Source organism: Microtus pennsylvanicus, chromosome 17, assembly GCF_037038515.1.
Source record: "Microtus pennsylvanicus isolate mMicPen1 chromosome 17, mMicPen1.hap1, whole genome shotgun sequence".
In the NCBI taxonomy this organism is placed as follows: Eukaryota; Metazoa; Chordata; class Mammalia; order Rodentia; family Cricetidae; genus Microtus; species Microtus pennsylvanicus.
The window spans coordinates 6181215-6197250 of record NC_134595.1 but is presented as its reverse complement, the minus strand read 5'-3'; the positions used below and the strand labels follow the sequence as shown (position 1 = coordinate 6197250).

Here is a 16036-nt window from a genome sequence, read left to right as displayed (position 1 = left end):
TAGATAGACATAGAAATCAGTATAGGTTATAAATAATAGATAGATAGATAGATAGATAGATAGATAGATAGATAGATAGATAGATAAAATTAAGACACTCCTGAGAGGTGCAGAGAAGAAAGCACACCAGGCCAAGACTTCAGATCCTGTACAATGACACAGTAGAAGACTACTTGCATTTTCTTTCTGACTCATACACTATAAGTGTGCAGTTAACGTAGTTGCAAATTCTGAAACACTAAGATAAATTGGCCTCAAGAAAAGATTTTGAACCCAAGGAAGGAAAAAGACAAGACAAGACAGAAAACTTAGAGATATTAATAGTCTGACCCCAGTCAATTAACAGCCAACTGTGGGAAATCTGAATGTACAGTCTAACAAGGCTGTCGTGGATACCCCCAATGACCTTCCGCAGTGATGTGAGAGAAAGGAAGAAAACAAATACTAGCCTTAACAGGCTGCCTTTTTTACCTTCAACATCTGCGTGTCAATAAAGACCATGTTGGCAACCTGGGAGCAGGAAGCATTAAATGGAGTGAGACGTGGGAGGGTAGAGAACCTAAAGAAATGTGAGTACAATGACAAACACTAAAGACATTTCAAAGTCATGGGAAAACCTAGGACTGCAGAAGCTTCCCTATATACAGTTTAAATGGAGTGATAGTGTAACTATCAAGGGAAACAACGCCACTACTAGACACCACAGACGAAAATCCCAGTGCAGAAATGGGTTACCTCTTTTGGAATTATTGACCAATAAGGGCCCATGGATTCCCAAATATTACAGGTTATTGCCAGTGCTCTTGGTTCCCCTCCAAACATTACAGTAAGTCCCTACTTTTGAAGACAGTATGTGGTCTAACATGAAGAAAGCAAACTGGAACTCACCTGAAAGTTTTACTCCTTCTGTCTTGTTCCATGGCACTGGACAGTTCTGTTCACACTATCAGACTGTGAGCTACAATAATATCAGGCCTGTTAAGACATGCCCACCGGTGCAATAGTGCCATCATGGGAGTAGCCAATCACTTTACGGTTGAATTTAAAGCATATTCCACAAGATGAAACCCATATCTGACCCAATCGATAGGACCAAAAACCTGTGGCTAGTCAGGCCATAGGCCCTAGGAGAACAGCTGCTATTATCATTCTCTGAAGGTCAGTATTAAACTGACCTTTAATTCCTTATCATTGTAACTATAGATTAGTTCATCACTCAACCCTCATTACAGATGCTTCTGCTTGTAATAGATGGCAATTAACACAGAGGCCACAACTGGCCAAGATGTGAGACTTGAGAGACTGTGAAATGCTCAGAACTAAGTGCATCATCTCTGTCACACTCCCTCCTCTCAAAGCTCAGGGATCATTGCTGAAGAGGAAGTAGAAAGAGTGTAAGAGTCAGAGGCAGTGGATTACTTCAAGGAAACAGTGTTTTTCAGACACGGCTGGGCAGCTACACAGATAAACTCAGGTTAACGGTTTTTGACAGCATGCACAAGATCTGTACAAGCTCAAACAAGAAGAAGTTGCAGCACGGTGAGCAGAGGGGGCTTCAGAGTCCCTCTTCTATCTGAGGACCTCCTAGAAATTGATAAATGCTGGGAAAGAGAGAGTCAGTTCTCTTTAGTGGTATGACCCCTGGTAGGTTGGTGTGGTAATTTGAAAGAAAATGACCCCCAAAGAGAGCTGCACTGTTAGGAGGTATGGCATTGTTGGGGCAGGTATGGTCTCACTAGAGAAAGTGTGTCTCTGTGGAAGTGGGCTTTGAGGTCTCATATATGCTCAAGACACACCCAGTGAGACAGTCTACTTCCTGTTGCATGCTATATATAGGATTCTCAGCTAATTCTCCAGTACCATGTCAACCTGCACACCACCAGGTCCCACCATGACAATAATGGATTGAACCTCTAAGCTATAAGCAAGACACCCCATTTAAATGTTTTCCTTTATAAGAGTTGCCACGGTCGTCGTGTCTATTCACAGCAAGAGAAACCCTAAGATGGTTGGCCATGTTCCACATACATCCAAGACTATAGGAGCTGTACAGATAGGATTTGTTGGGAATTAAAAAACAATTGGGTGACTAGGGAAGAATGTGGATCTGAAAGAAATTGAAGGAGGAAAGAATTAATCAATAAACATTTATAAGACTCTCAAAAATTAATTTAAAGATTAGGAAAAAAGGGGAAGATCAGCAGAAGGCTCTTTCTTTTGTTAAAACTATCTTATGTGTCTTGAATGAATCTTGGTTGTAATATCTCATAATTTTGTTCTTACCATTTTTGTAAGCTGGATATAGAAGATATAGTATTTTTTTCAAATTCAAGTAAGCTTTTTTAAAAACTGTTTTTATTGAGTTATATATTTTTTTCAACTTCCTTCCCTTCCTCTCCCATCCCCTTCAACCCTCTCCCAAGGACCCCATGCTCCCAATTTAATCAGGAGATACTGTATTTTTCTGCTTTCCATGTAGATTAGGTCTATGTATGTCTCTCTTAGGGTCCTCTTTGTTATTTAGGTTCTTTGGGATTGTGAACTGTAGGCTGGTTTTTCTTTGCTTTATGTCTAAAAGCCACTTCTGAGTGAGTACATATTATATTTGTCTTTCTAGGTCTGAATTACCTCACTCAATATAATGTTTTCTAGATCCATTTATTAGCCCGCAAATTTCAAGAAGTCATTATTTTTTCTGCTTTGTAGTATTCCATTGTGTAAATATACCACATTTTCCTTATTCATTATTTGTTTGAGGGTCATTTATGTTGTTTCCATATTCTGGCAATGATAAATAATGCTGCTATGAACATAGTTGAGCACATGTCCTTATGATATGTATGAGTTAACATCCTTTGGGTATATACCTAAAAGTGGTATTGCTGGATCTTGAGGTAGGTTGTTTCCTAATTTTCGGAGAAATCATCATACTGATATCCAAAGCGGCTGAACCAGTTTGCACTCCCTTTAGCAATGGAAGAGTGTTCCCTTTACCCCACATCCTTTCCAGCATAAGTTGTCATCAGTGTTTTTGATCTTGGCCATTCTTACAGGTGTAAAGAATCTCAGAGTTGTTTTGATTTGCATTTCTCTGATGGCTAAGGATGTTGATTAGCATTTCCCTAAGTGTCTTTCAGCCACTTTAGATTTATCTGTTCTCTGTTTAGGTCTGTACCCCATTTTTTATTGAATTATTTGTTCGCTTGATGTGAATTTCTTGAGTTCTTTGTATATTTTGGCGATCAGCCCTCTGTCTGATGTAGGGTTGGTAAAGATCTTTTCCCATTCTTTGGGCTGCCATTTTGTCTGTTGACCATGTCCTTTGCTTTACAGAAGCTTCTTAGTTTCAGGAGGTCCCATTTATTAATTGTTTCTCTCAGTGTCTGTACTGCTGGGGTTATACTTAGGAAGTGATCCTGTGTCAGTGCATTCAAGTATACATCTCACTTTCTCTTCTATGAAGTTCAGTGTGGCTGGTTTTATGTTGAGGTCTTTGATCCATTTAGACTTAAGTTTTGTGTATAGTGATAGATATGGATCTTTTTTCAGTCTTCTACATGTAGATATCCAGTTATGCCAACACCATTTGTTGAATATGCTTTCTTTTTCCATTTTATATTTTTTGTTTCTTTGTCAAAAATCAGGAGTTTGTAGGTGTGTGGATTGATATCTGGGTCTTGATTCAGTTCCATTGGTCCTCCTGTCTGTTCTTATGCCAATACTAGGCTGCTTTCAGTACTGTATCTCTGTAGTAGAGCTTGTAGCCAGGGATTGTGATGCCTCCAGAAGTTCCTTTATTGTACAGGACTGTTTGGGCAATCCTGGGCTTTTTGCTTTTCCATATAAAGTTGAGTATTTTTCTTTCGAGGTCTATGAAGAATTTTTCTGGGATTTTGAGGGCATGGCATTGAATCTGTAGATTGTTTTTGGTAAGATTGTCATTTTTACTATGTTAATTCTATCTACCTAAAAATATAGGAGATCTTTCCATTTTTTGGTGTCTTCTTCAATTTCTTTCTTTAAAGATTTAATGTTCTTGGCATACAGGTCTTTGCTTGTTTGGTTAGAGTTACTCCAAGTATTTTATGTTATTTGTGGCTATTGTGAAGGGTGATGTTTCTCTGATTTCTTTCTCAGCCCATTTATAATCTGTATGAAGGAGGACTACTGATATTTTGAGTTAATCTTGTATCCTGCTACGTTATTTAAGGCGTTTATGAGTTGTAGAAAGGAAAGTATGTATTAGCTTAATATAAACATAGGCAAATAGTAAATGGGGATGTAAACCGTTTTTGTCTTGGACTCAAATTTAGACAAAAAAAAAATATTTTTAGAACTAACATTGTATTGATAACCAAAGAAATCCGAGTCCCTCCTATGTCAGAACTCAAAACCTCCTGTTGTGGGAACAAATGAAATGCAGTGGCCAGCCACATGATTGCTGCAACCCAGGTACTTATGGAAGATGTGGGCTCCCAGGACAGCTTCACAGTGTGTACTCTGTTATTTGGGGAGATTCCTGATATGCTCCATGACTACGGAGTTCATTTCATTTGGAAATGACAAGCAGACAAAAGTTACCTCTATGAAAGCAGTGCTGGCCTAATTTGATATGTGATAAACTGTCAGGAAGATCCTTTCCTCGGGCAGTTAGCAATCAGAATTTGAGATTACAGAAAATCAGAACATGGGCCAAATGATAGATGGGTACATAATAGCATCAAGGGCCAGTGGCCAAGCCATTTGTAACTAATGCCACCCCTGAGGCAACACATCTGCCACTAGAGCACAGCTGTGTCATCCTGAGAGAAAGTAGAGACTAGGAAAACCAGCATGACTGATATCAGTCAGCAATGAGAAGGCCATTTCGAACAGAAGCAGTGATATTAAATCACTACTAGTAATATGATCACTAAACTATTAACTTGTAAACAACAACGGAAACTCCATATACGCACAGTAGTAACAACTGAGCATATCAATTAAGAGCATAAAGAAAACTTAACATGATGACTTGTAAATTACATAGTCTTCTATAGCCTTTTATAAACGTGAACCCAGCAAGGCTACAGAGGTCTCTCGAAGTGCTTGCTGGGCAATTGTGATGACTGGAGTTTGAATACCAGCACCCAAACAACAAGGGTAGTATCAATTCCCAACTGTAACCCTACTCTGAGCAGAGAAGGAGGATCTCAGGGAAGTGCTAGCTTTTGACCCAGAAGAAACAATGAAAGGCTTAGGTCCAAGGAGAAACCCTGCTTTGAATGAAAACATGTAGAGTCATAGAGACGGTCATCTGACATCCTCTTCCTCTCTGACATCTACAGGTATAGCCAGGGGCATTCATCCACACACACACATGTAGGCATACACTCAACACAGATACACAGACACCCACACTCACACAGATATACACTACCAAATCACAGAAACACACACTCACAGAGTAAGCACATAAATCATTTTTAATGGCAAGCCCAGGAGTTAAGCCTTAGTTTCCCCATTTTCCAACATAACGAAGTGACTATCAACCTTTGCGAGTGAAAGGGAGGAAGCCAAAGAGAAACACTTCTCAAAATCGGTTAGATGTCTGAGCAGTGTAGTCAGCAGTTCTGGGAACAAGCAATGGCTTCTGGGAGAGGAAATCTATGTGTTGTCAGCAAAGCCAGGTCAAATGAGAGCAAATGGTTACACTTAACAATGTTGTGAGATGTAAATGTAATTCGGCAAGACATGGTCACTTGAGAACAGGACATAGGTCAGGCTCATTTCCCCTCCTACTGAACTATCATCACCCCAAGTTTGTTTTAGGCATTGACTCCAATTTAGAAGCATTTCTAAAACTGTTGAACAGGTTTTTTGGGAGGAACATGGTCCAGTGTTCCATTTTGATCCCAGGAATTCTCACAGTCTGGAGCATGAGAGGCCTTCGGGGCACCCACTGGGTTGAACTGTTATGACTGCCATTGTATTTTTGGTTGTGGAAGGTTCTCAGTTTTCTAGGATCTATACAAAGAGCAAATATTATATTGTTTTTGAAAAGAAACTTGGCCAGTTGTATACTTAACCAGGTAACATGAAGAAAGTCCTTAGCAAGTCTATGGAATTTGTTAAGTAAAATAGGCTCACAGAGAATGAGAGACTATGAACCTAAGGGTCCTGGAATTCAGTTTTATAATTTTCAGGGCATCCTTACTGTGTTTTCTGCTAAACAAGATGGCTATAACTGTTTTCTGATTCTCTGATTTGTCTTCAGGGTCAAAGAAGGAAGCTGATTTCATGGTTGGTTTTCATAGGAACTTACTTGCCACAAGCTAGAATCACCTTAGTAGAGAGCCTTCTGTGAAGAATTGTCCTGAGAGCCTTAGCTAATGTGGGAAGCTGCACCCCAACTGTGAGCGGCACCTCCTGGTAGCAGATATGAAGGAGTGGCAGAAGGACAGTTCCTAACTGACCTGCTGACCTTGCTTTCCCTTCCCTCTGGCAGTTCTGATGCTGCTGATAATTCCTTTGCTGATATCAGAAGAAGTGTTCCAGGCTTCCTTTGTAAAGTAAGGACCAAAGGACTCCCCATGAACCTTTTGGTTTTCAACACTATATGGGGACTGCTGAGGCTCTTAGCCTCAAGGACTAAGCAAGGACAAGGTTCTCAGCCTCTCAGGGTATAATTCAGCTGTTGCTGCTATTTTAGCATAAGATGGAGGTTTAGAAAAATCTTTAATAAATGTATGTATTCATGCCATTGGTTCTGTTCCTCTAGAAAATCCTCACTAACACACCTATTAATCAAATACTCTTACTAATATACACTTTATAATAGTCATAGGTGATATGGCTAACGGATCTGATTGCTATCAGAAAGAAATCAGGTTCTAGAGCTATCATAAGGAATAAAAGGGGAGCATGGCAGAAAGAGGGAATGGCCCCACCAATTAATTCTCCCTCCTGCCAATTCAAAAGCCTGCAGCAGCACCTAATCTCAGCCAATCACTTTTTATTGAAAAGAGCTTGGCTAATCCAGTCAGGAGAAAAATACTTTTATTTTCTTCTTGTTTGTACTTTTTCAAATCAAGACTCTCACAATCTGTGCATAAATGATGTTATTACTGCTGTTTCACAGTGGGGGGAAAGAGACTCAAAAGAGAATAAATGAAGTGCCACTTTAAATAAAAAAATAAAGACTAACCCAGAGAGGTGGCAAAAGGGGGAAAGGCTGGAGAAGAAGAGGCATTCCGTGTTCTAGCAGTTGACCACACAACTGAAGCCAGAGGCAGGAAAATAAACAGGATGTTAGAGATTTAGTCACAAGGATTTGAGAAAACTGCTAAGAAGTTAAAAATGACTTGATGCATTGCAAAGAAAAAACAAGTCTAGCTCCCTTCCATCCCTTTGCCTCTGGGCTACTGGAGCTGAAGAGATGGCCCAGAGTTAGTTCATCCAATAAGAACTCCACAGAAATCCATCCTATCAGGGACATAAGATTTCTTTGTACTTTTCACTAGAAGACAAAGGACAAGAGCCCTGGCTGTCAGCAGGAGGGGAAAAAACTATCCTCTGCACAATGGGGCAATAATCAACAGTCAAATTTCAGTCTGCTAAAACAAAGAGTGCCCTAGCTGCCCATGACCCAAGACTGTCCCCATAGCTCTGTCTACTGGTGCTGGATCTGTGGTACTTCTGTCTCTTAGGACTGCCCTGAGAGACTGGGGCACAGAGTGTAGAGCGACTACATGAGTTGATTTGTCCACTTTCTCCCTTACTTTGCACTCACAATTCTCTCTCCCCACATATGTCTCTGTGAAACACGCCCTTTTATCTGTACACGTTTACACAACATGCATTAGCACTGTGCATTATACATGTCTGTAAGTGGAGTTTTCTCATTATCCGACGTCTCTGTCACATCTCCTCCTGCTTTATGATCTCATCACACTGGCAAGAGCATATTGAACCCATTGCTTTATGCTGTGCACAGTACCCCATTATGAACACTCACATTGTGCCCATGTCTATAGCCGCACAGACCTGCTTTGGCGCTCATTATAGACTAAGGTGAGAAATTCTATGGGCTACCTCTCAGGGGAGAGCATTACTGAGCCAAGGGGGTGTGTGCACACAATGTAGCTGAGGGGCGCCCCCTGACAGCCACAAAAAGGGCCCCAGCAGGGGATGGAAGCTCTGAAGCCAAAGGGCAAATCATAGTTCTTTAATGGCAGCTATCTGCATTTGTACATTCTCTGACATCTCAGCCCACTTCCTCCATCTATAAAAATGTACGTAATGACAGTGCTTATCTCATGGAGTTATTGTGGGAATTAAATGGGACACCAAAGTGCTCAGCACATTATTGTGTGTCTGGTCAGCAAGTAAGTGGAGTCATAGGTTATCTTTTTTTACCATCCACTAAGATGTTTGACCTTTCAGAAGACTGGATCTTCAGAATAGGTCTGTAGCGCTCACAGACCCCCGCCTCATTGCACAGACAGGGACAATAAAAGCAGAGAGAACTAGGTCTGCACACAGGGTTTACTGAAGATGGCGTGTGATCTGAGTGCGTGACCCAGGTTCCTGAAGCTGTTCTTCCCCTTGCTAGATAAGGCCCACAGCAGCGCTATCACTCCATTCACAGTGGCAGTGGGAAAGCAGAATCTACCCACTGGTCTCAGCTTGCATCAGGTATCACACAGGCTTTACATACTCCCATCCACAGCATGAGCTCCTAGGAGTGTTTCCAGACACCGTGATCTTTTATATCACGCTTCCCAGAATACACACTGCGCATCAGTCTATGGGCAGAGGCTACTTTTTCATTCCTGGCCACCCAGACCCAAAATAACCTCACAGGAAATGTATTAATTGAAACACTGCTTAGCCAATCACATAAGCATATTGCTAGCTAGCTTTTACATCTTAAATTAACCCGTCTCTATTAATCTTGTGGCCTACCAGTAAGGTTCCATCTAGCACCTGTCTCCTGTGGTACCTATGGCTTCTCTCTGACTCTGCCTACTCTCTCTCTACATCTATCTGCTTGAAATTCCCTTGCCTTATTCTACTCTGCAATAGGCTCAAAGCAGCTTTATTCATCAAACAATGGTATTCACAGCTTACATAGGGGAATCCCACATCACCTTCCCTTTCCTGTCTAAATAAAAAGGAAGGTTTTAACTTTAACATAGCAAGATTACATACAACAACACAGTTCTCAATCAAGAATTATAGTTACAATATTTATATCTACTTTATATTTTATCATAACTAAGGAAAATTATATCTGTTATTCAACTCCATCAAAGACTCCAGAAGGATAAAATATTACCTAAGTTAACAGGAAGTGCATTGTAAGCAACTTCCAAAACTCTAGAATTGACAGAGACATCTTGCTGCCTGGACAGTCACCCAAAGATCTTCTGCAACATTGGGGTACCCAATCTTCAGCCTACAGGCCCATAGTACCCAGCAGACTTTTCAGTGAAGCAGGAAATTCCAAAGTTCCACCTGTATTGGCAGTTTGTCAGTCGCTTTCTTCTGTGTTCTGCAGAATGCCTGGGCAGACTCTTTCATGAAGCAGGAACCCCAAAGAAGTGTCTCACCTATAGTCAAGTTTAGCAGTCATTTTTCTGTGGGTCCAGTTCATATAACATAACATCAAGCAGTCCAGGAAAGAGCAGTTTCTTGCCCAAATGGCTAACAAACTCCATAAGGAGCCTCTTCTATGCCCATCATCCTCTTAAAGTAGATTGGTGGTGCCAGGAGCAGATGTGTCTCATTGTCATAAAAAGTCCTCAGTTCTTAAAACATTTTAAATGTCATATTCTGTTAGTCTTTGAGAGGTTTGAAGAATGCCTATGCATCTGAAATACATCTCTGTACATCTAGAAAACCTAACTAGCATGACTAGATGCTTGACTATTATAGATTATCTATTAACCTGTATTTCTTAATTATACATTATATTTCTAAATTAGCTTCACAAACACAATGCCTTAATCAAGAGCAGGAATATATATATATATATATATATATATATATATATATATATAAATATATATATATATATATATTAGATGTATAACAAAATTGACCTTAAGTTTGTATTAATAAACCAAGATCCATACCAATGCAAAGTATTCATCTCTAGAGCATATCACACTTTTAATGTAAACAAACATTTATAAACAATATTTGGGAATTTGGGCATAGTTCTCTCCAAACTGCTTTTTGTTGGGTGAAGCATTTTTGGGTATTCATGAAGAACTATCAGATGGTCTTGGTTCATCAAACCACATTAGTCTGGAAGGAATTCACAGGTTCTCATCCTCTGTGGAAACAAAATCAGAACCTCTTTTCCAAAACAACATATCCTTAGACCCAAATTTTGAAGTCAAGATACCTTTAAAGTATATATGTTGGTATATTCATAGCAGCACTTTCTGTCATAGCCAGAATCTGGAAACAACCTAAATGCCCTTTGACCAAAGAATGGGTAATGAAAATGTGGTACATTTACACAATGGAGTACTACAGAGCATAGAAAAATATGATGACATCTTGAAATTTGTAGGCAAATAGATGGATCTAGAAAACATCATATTGAATGAGGTAACCCAGACCCAGAAAGACAAATATCATTTGTACTCACTCATAAGTGACTTTTAGAAATAAAGTGAAGAAAACCAGCCTATAAATCACAATCCCAGAGAACCTCGACAACAATGAGGACCCTAAAAGAGACATACATGAATCTAATCTACATAGGAAATAGAAAAAATACAATATCTCCTGAGTAAGTTAGTAGCATGAGAACCATGAGAGAGGGTTGAAAGGGGGGTAGAGTAAGGGAAGGGGGCAGAGAAAAATGTATAGCTCAATAAAATCAATAAAAAAAGAAAAAAAGTACAAATGTTGCTCTAGATTAGCAGCACATACAATGAAATGTCTCTCTGTACTTAGCTCCTTCACAGTAAAAAAAAAAATCAAAGAAAATACAATAATATACGTAACCCAGTCTCACTGTGTATTTTCCATATTTACATGGCTTTTTTTACCTCTTTAATCTATGACTGTCTGTACTCTGTCCCTTTAAAGACTTGGTTTTTTTTTTATTAAACTGTTTACTTCTTTTTATAACTATTCCTTCTCCCAAGCCTATGTATATTTATCCAACACCGTGACCCATTTAGAGGTCTTTTCCATCTGGATTTGTCTTTATTGCATGTGTATTTGTAATTATTTTTTGACTATTAACATGGTGGAGGCATGTTCACTGCCTCTGGGAGCCATGCACATTGCCCAGCTCCAGGGTCACAGCAGGTCTGTATCACAATTAAGCAATTTGTAACATGCTGCTCAAGGAACCCATTTAAGTGCTCAGCCTCCTGAAAGAGCCAGAGCTGTTCCCACAACTAGCATGAACCAGGAAGCCGCCATTTTGAAACCATGTGGGGTTTTTTTGTTTGTTTTCGTTTCTGTTTTTGTTTTGATGCTAATGCTGAATTAGGAAGACCTCTCTTAAAACAGTTGTGACACCCCTGTTCGTCACCAGCAAACAGAGCCCATCCAGGAAAAAAAAAAAGTGGCTACCAAGAAGCCATGCTTAACTATGTTCTTCTGTGTCTAGAATTCCTTTCCAAGCTTTCTCAGGTTTTACGTGAATGTAGTCAGCCACACATTGGCATCAGAGGCTGCTTGTTTATTCCTAGCAACCCAGACCCAAAATAACCTCACAGAAACTGTATTAATTAAAACACCGCCTGGCCAATCATTTAAGCATATTTCTAGCTAGCCCTTATATCTTAAGTTAACTCATCTCTATTAATCTGTGTATCACCAAGTAGTTGTGGCCTACCGGTAAGGTTCTGTCCAGTGTCCAGCATCTGTCTCCTGCATCACCTACATGGCTTCTCTCTGACTCCGCCTACTCTCTATATATATCTATCTGCTTGGAATTCCTGCTTTGCCCTATTCTGGGGTGCAATAGGCCCAAAGCAGCTTTATTCATTAACCAATGATATTCACTGCATACAGAGGGGAATCCCACATCAGCAGTCTGCCCTCCAGCCAGCACCACAGGTCTTAACTCTCTCCTGTTCATGGGCATTCCCCACTCCCCTTATCTCTGACTCTAAGTCTGTCTCCAGGGAGACCCATAGCACAGTAGAGAAATGCATATGGTGGCACTTGCTATCATGTGACCATCTGGCTTTAAGTCATGCCCTGCTGCACTTCTATGACATCCAAGTTATGAGTGCATGAGTCTTAAATTGTGTCTTGAGGCAAGACTACTTCTTTACAAAAGTGACAGCTGTCTTTACAAGAATCAATGACCACTGATCCATGTTATCTATTTTGTGATGTGATCCAATGTCAATTGACGAACATTTATTCTATACTAGTCTATTCTACTTAAATTTGTCTTCTTTGGTGTTTTCTCAATATTTTATAATTTTTAAATATAGCTATAGCTCTGAATATATTCATCACTTAATTAGCACTCCAGAGATAAATCAAGACAGATGCATTTTTTTCATAAATACCTTGTCTCTAATAGCTAATAGAATCAGTAGGTAACATTTGGTTAAATAATACCTACAATGTGTTTCAGCTCTATTATTATTATTCCTATTAACTAATGAAATTTCAGAATGTGAAATATCCATAAACTAATACAATAAGTCAAGAATTATAGAATTTTTTAAAAAGTTCAATATAATTCTAAGACAAAAAAACTGAAGGTCAGAGGATATATAAATATGTAAAGGTAACTTATTCAAACCTACAGTTTTTCTTTTAAGATTAAAAATTTAGTATGTAATATGTCATCATACTGTAGGTTTATGAATCCCTATACACACACAGAGAGAAGAAAAAAGGGTAAGGAGAGAGAGAGAGAGAGAGAGAGAGAGAGAGAGAGAGAGAGAGAGAGAAATAAGTGTTAAAAAAAAATAATAATTCCCAACCAGGAGGAATTTCAACACCCAACGCCATCTGGCAATATCTGCAAATGTTTATTGCTGTCCCAGTGAGAGCCAGGGGGAGGCCACTGGCCTCTAGTGGGCAGAGGAAGAGCCTCTGCAGAATGTCCTACACCGCAGGAGACAGTGCAAGGGAAACAGGTACATCACCCAAACAGGTAGAGGTGCTCAAACCGAGGTTCTGCTTGTTTTATTGAGAGCAAAAGGCAAATGAAATATTCTGCTTATGATTTCACAGTGATTCATTTCTTTATTGAACTAAATAATATCTCTCATTTCTTGAGAGAAGAAACTTAGAACACTGAGTACCAGAGAGGGTCAGAGTAGATCTGCCCCTTAGACAAAAAGATAGTGGTTTTGAATTTTATCCAAATATCTTATTGGACAGGAATGTAGGAGGCTCCTTAGAGATCACAATGGAAATTTACGATCCAGTCTAGAAGGCTTTCCCCCAGACACCCGTAGTTCTTCCGTTCGTTTGGAGGCTTCTTTCAAACTTAAAAGAACCTATTTTTAAGTATCCATTGAATGACACTATTTGGTTTTGTTGTTGCTGCTGTTTTGTTTTTAAACATAATAAGTCTCCATGAAACGTTCTGATTATGCGAGGTAAAGGATAGTATTTTTCAGGACACGTATTTTCTAGAAATACCTTCTGATTTTATGTGGCTATGACTATGGCAGATTAGTTATTTTTAACTGTATCTTCTGAATTATTAAAATTTAAGCTGGTCATTTAAAAGTTAAAGACATCGTTTAAAGGACCACAGGAACGTATTCATGGGTGCATTTAACTGCAGAAGGAAAGGTTTAAAAAAAAAAAAAAACTATTGAATCTTTATTTGATGATCAACGTGCGCCCTCTACTGAATCGGAGAGATATAATCCCGGATCTGTTTTAATTCTCAGGACTCACCCGCAGAACACCACTGCAAGCATCTTTCTAGTTAGTTAATCTGAAAAAAAATAAAACTGTGAACCCTATATATACTTTGACTAAAAAAAAAAATAAGTGAAGATGAACTGTTCCTTGCACTACATTAAAGAGCCCCATTATGAGAGATCTCCCAGAAAATCCCCAAACGACAGTGGCAATAGGAAAATTACAAGACCACCGCTACTCAACCCAAGAACCGAGTGGTATTTGTATTAGGTCTAGTTCCTTTGCTCCTGTATCAGAGAAAGAGAGTTACACTTTTACACTGTACCATTGATCCTAGAAGTTTTAAGCTCTCAAACACGATGGTGAGTTAACAACAGACAAAAAATTCACTGAGGTGGTTAAAACAAATATCCCGGGAATTCCGTGGAAGAACAAAGTTCTTCCCATTCCAGCTGTGCATTCCCCCATCCCAAACGCTGGTAAAACGCCCGGAGCCCGGGACCTCCCGCCTAAAAAGGATGCTAGTGAGAGAGGCGCGGTAAGATAGATGCTGGAGAGGGGCTTGCATCGCGGGTTGAAGAAGCAGTCGCCAGTACCCCAGTTCTTACCTGCGCTCCGACCAGGAGACAGCTGCGGAGAATCAGCCATCCACAAAGGAAGGGTAAAGCCTCCAGCCAGGCCATGTCCAGAGCCGCCCAAGGCACAAGCAGCGTCTGGGTCCCAGATTCGACTACTTGGCCAGTGCTAGGCAAACTTGTGATAGGGAGTGAGGCACAGTTGGGCAGCTGGAGCGCGGGAGCCACCGGCTGGGAGTCTCAGGTCTGGCCGCCTGCACCCCTAAGTCTGAGAACCCGGATTCCGGGTGTGTCAGCTCCGGGTGGTCCCGCCTTCCTCAGTGCACAGCCTCGGGGAGGCGGCGGAGGATGCAGGCGCGTCCTTTGCCTGTCACTCAGTCCGCAACCCAGGAGCCCCAGATCAAGAGATTCCCGAGGCAGGGCTGCGGCCACACTAGACTCCCGCTGTGTATGCTTCTGTGTAGTATGTTCTGAGTCCCCACGCAATCTGTGAGGACGCCTTGAGTCCTAGGAGGAGTAGCCCAAAACTTTCCTCCTTCCCATATGCGTGCTGACCATCCACCACCACGAAGCCAGTGTGACAAAGTCTTCCGGGGGATGGGGGTGGGGCTGTAGGGTCCGTCTCTGTAGCTGTCCACTGCACAATCTACATACATCCCCCTGAAGACCGCTGATTCATTTTCTCTTCACTACAGTGATATTTCCTGGGTAGGAAGGAATAGAAGCGGAAAGGTATGTAAGGAGTATGTGGAGTGTGTGTGTGTGTGTGTGTGTGTGTGTGTGTGTGTGTGTGTTCCACAAAAATTACTAATGAAACATAGAATTTGGGGGTATAAAAGGTCATGAGACCTTCAATCCTGAGAAAGCTCACAGTCCCAAAGGAAATGTTCTGGTTACTTCTGGCAGCGTTTTTTGCTGTGTGGCTTTTTGAGTTTGTTGGGTTTTGCCTTTTAGTTATCCATGAAGACACATTCTGACCAGCTTCGGGACCTACTGGTGCAGTAAAATGCATGTTTCTTCCCTTCAGAGTCACTGAAACACCCCTACGATTGTCCTCAGATGGGGAGTTTTGTCTTCAGTCATTTAAACGCAGTTCTTAAAAAGGTGTGCTCAAAATGGAGGCTTACTACAAATACTCGAACACCACTAGCCTCTTGCTAACCCTTCTCTCACTTGGTCTGATAGTAATTTTTAGAGAAGCAAAAATTTATTTCTACTGTTCTGGGGAGCTGATGGTCTGGCAGAGTGGGTTCTGAATGCAGGTTCTTCTCACTATAACCTCACATGGCAGAAACTGTGAGGGCATCTCCCAGATTCCCTCATCAGAGCACTGCTATTTATGAGACCAAGTTGGAAGCCCCTCAGCCTCACTTCCTGGAGTTAGGCTGCAAGAGTATGAATTCTGGGAGAACATACATGTTCTGTCTATCGGTGTTCTCTTTGGGAAAGTTGAGCTTAAAATACCGCCTCCTCTAAGGGAGATACTCAGTAACTGTTGCAGTCGGACTTTCTTTGGACCTCCAACTCCCAAACAATGACAGGAAGACTTTTATGAATTGTGAAAGCTTGGCCTTAACTCGGACTTCTTCCCAACTAGTTCTCAA

General features: G+C 40.6%; 1 protein-coding gene across 1 annotated transcript in view; it reads right to left on the bottom strand.

Annotated features, from left to right (window-relative positions):
• The window catches only part of Pth2r (parathyroid hormone 2 receptor), a 78896-nt gene extending 63882 nt beyond the window's left edge, over positions 1-15014 (bottom strand). The window contains exon 1 of the mRNA XM_075951306.1: positions 14466-15014. Within this exon, the coding sequence (XP_075807421.1) occupies positions 14466-14540 (75 nt within the window). The 5' untranslated portion in view covers positions 14541-15014. The remainder of the gene's footprint in view (positions 1-14465) is intronic.
• Between the last annotated feature and the right edge of the window lie 1022 nt (positions 15015-16036).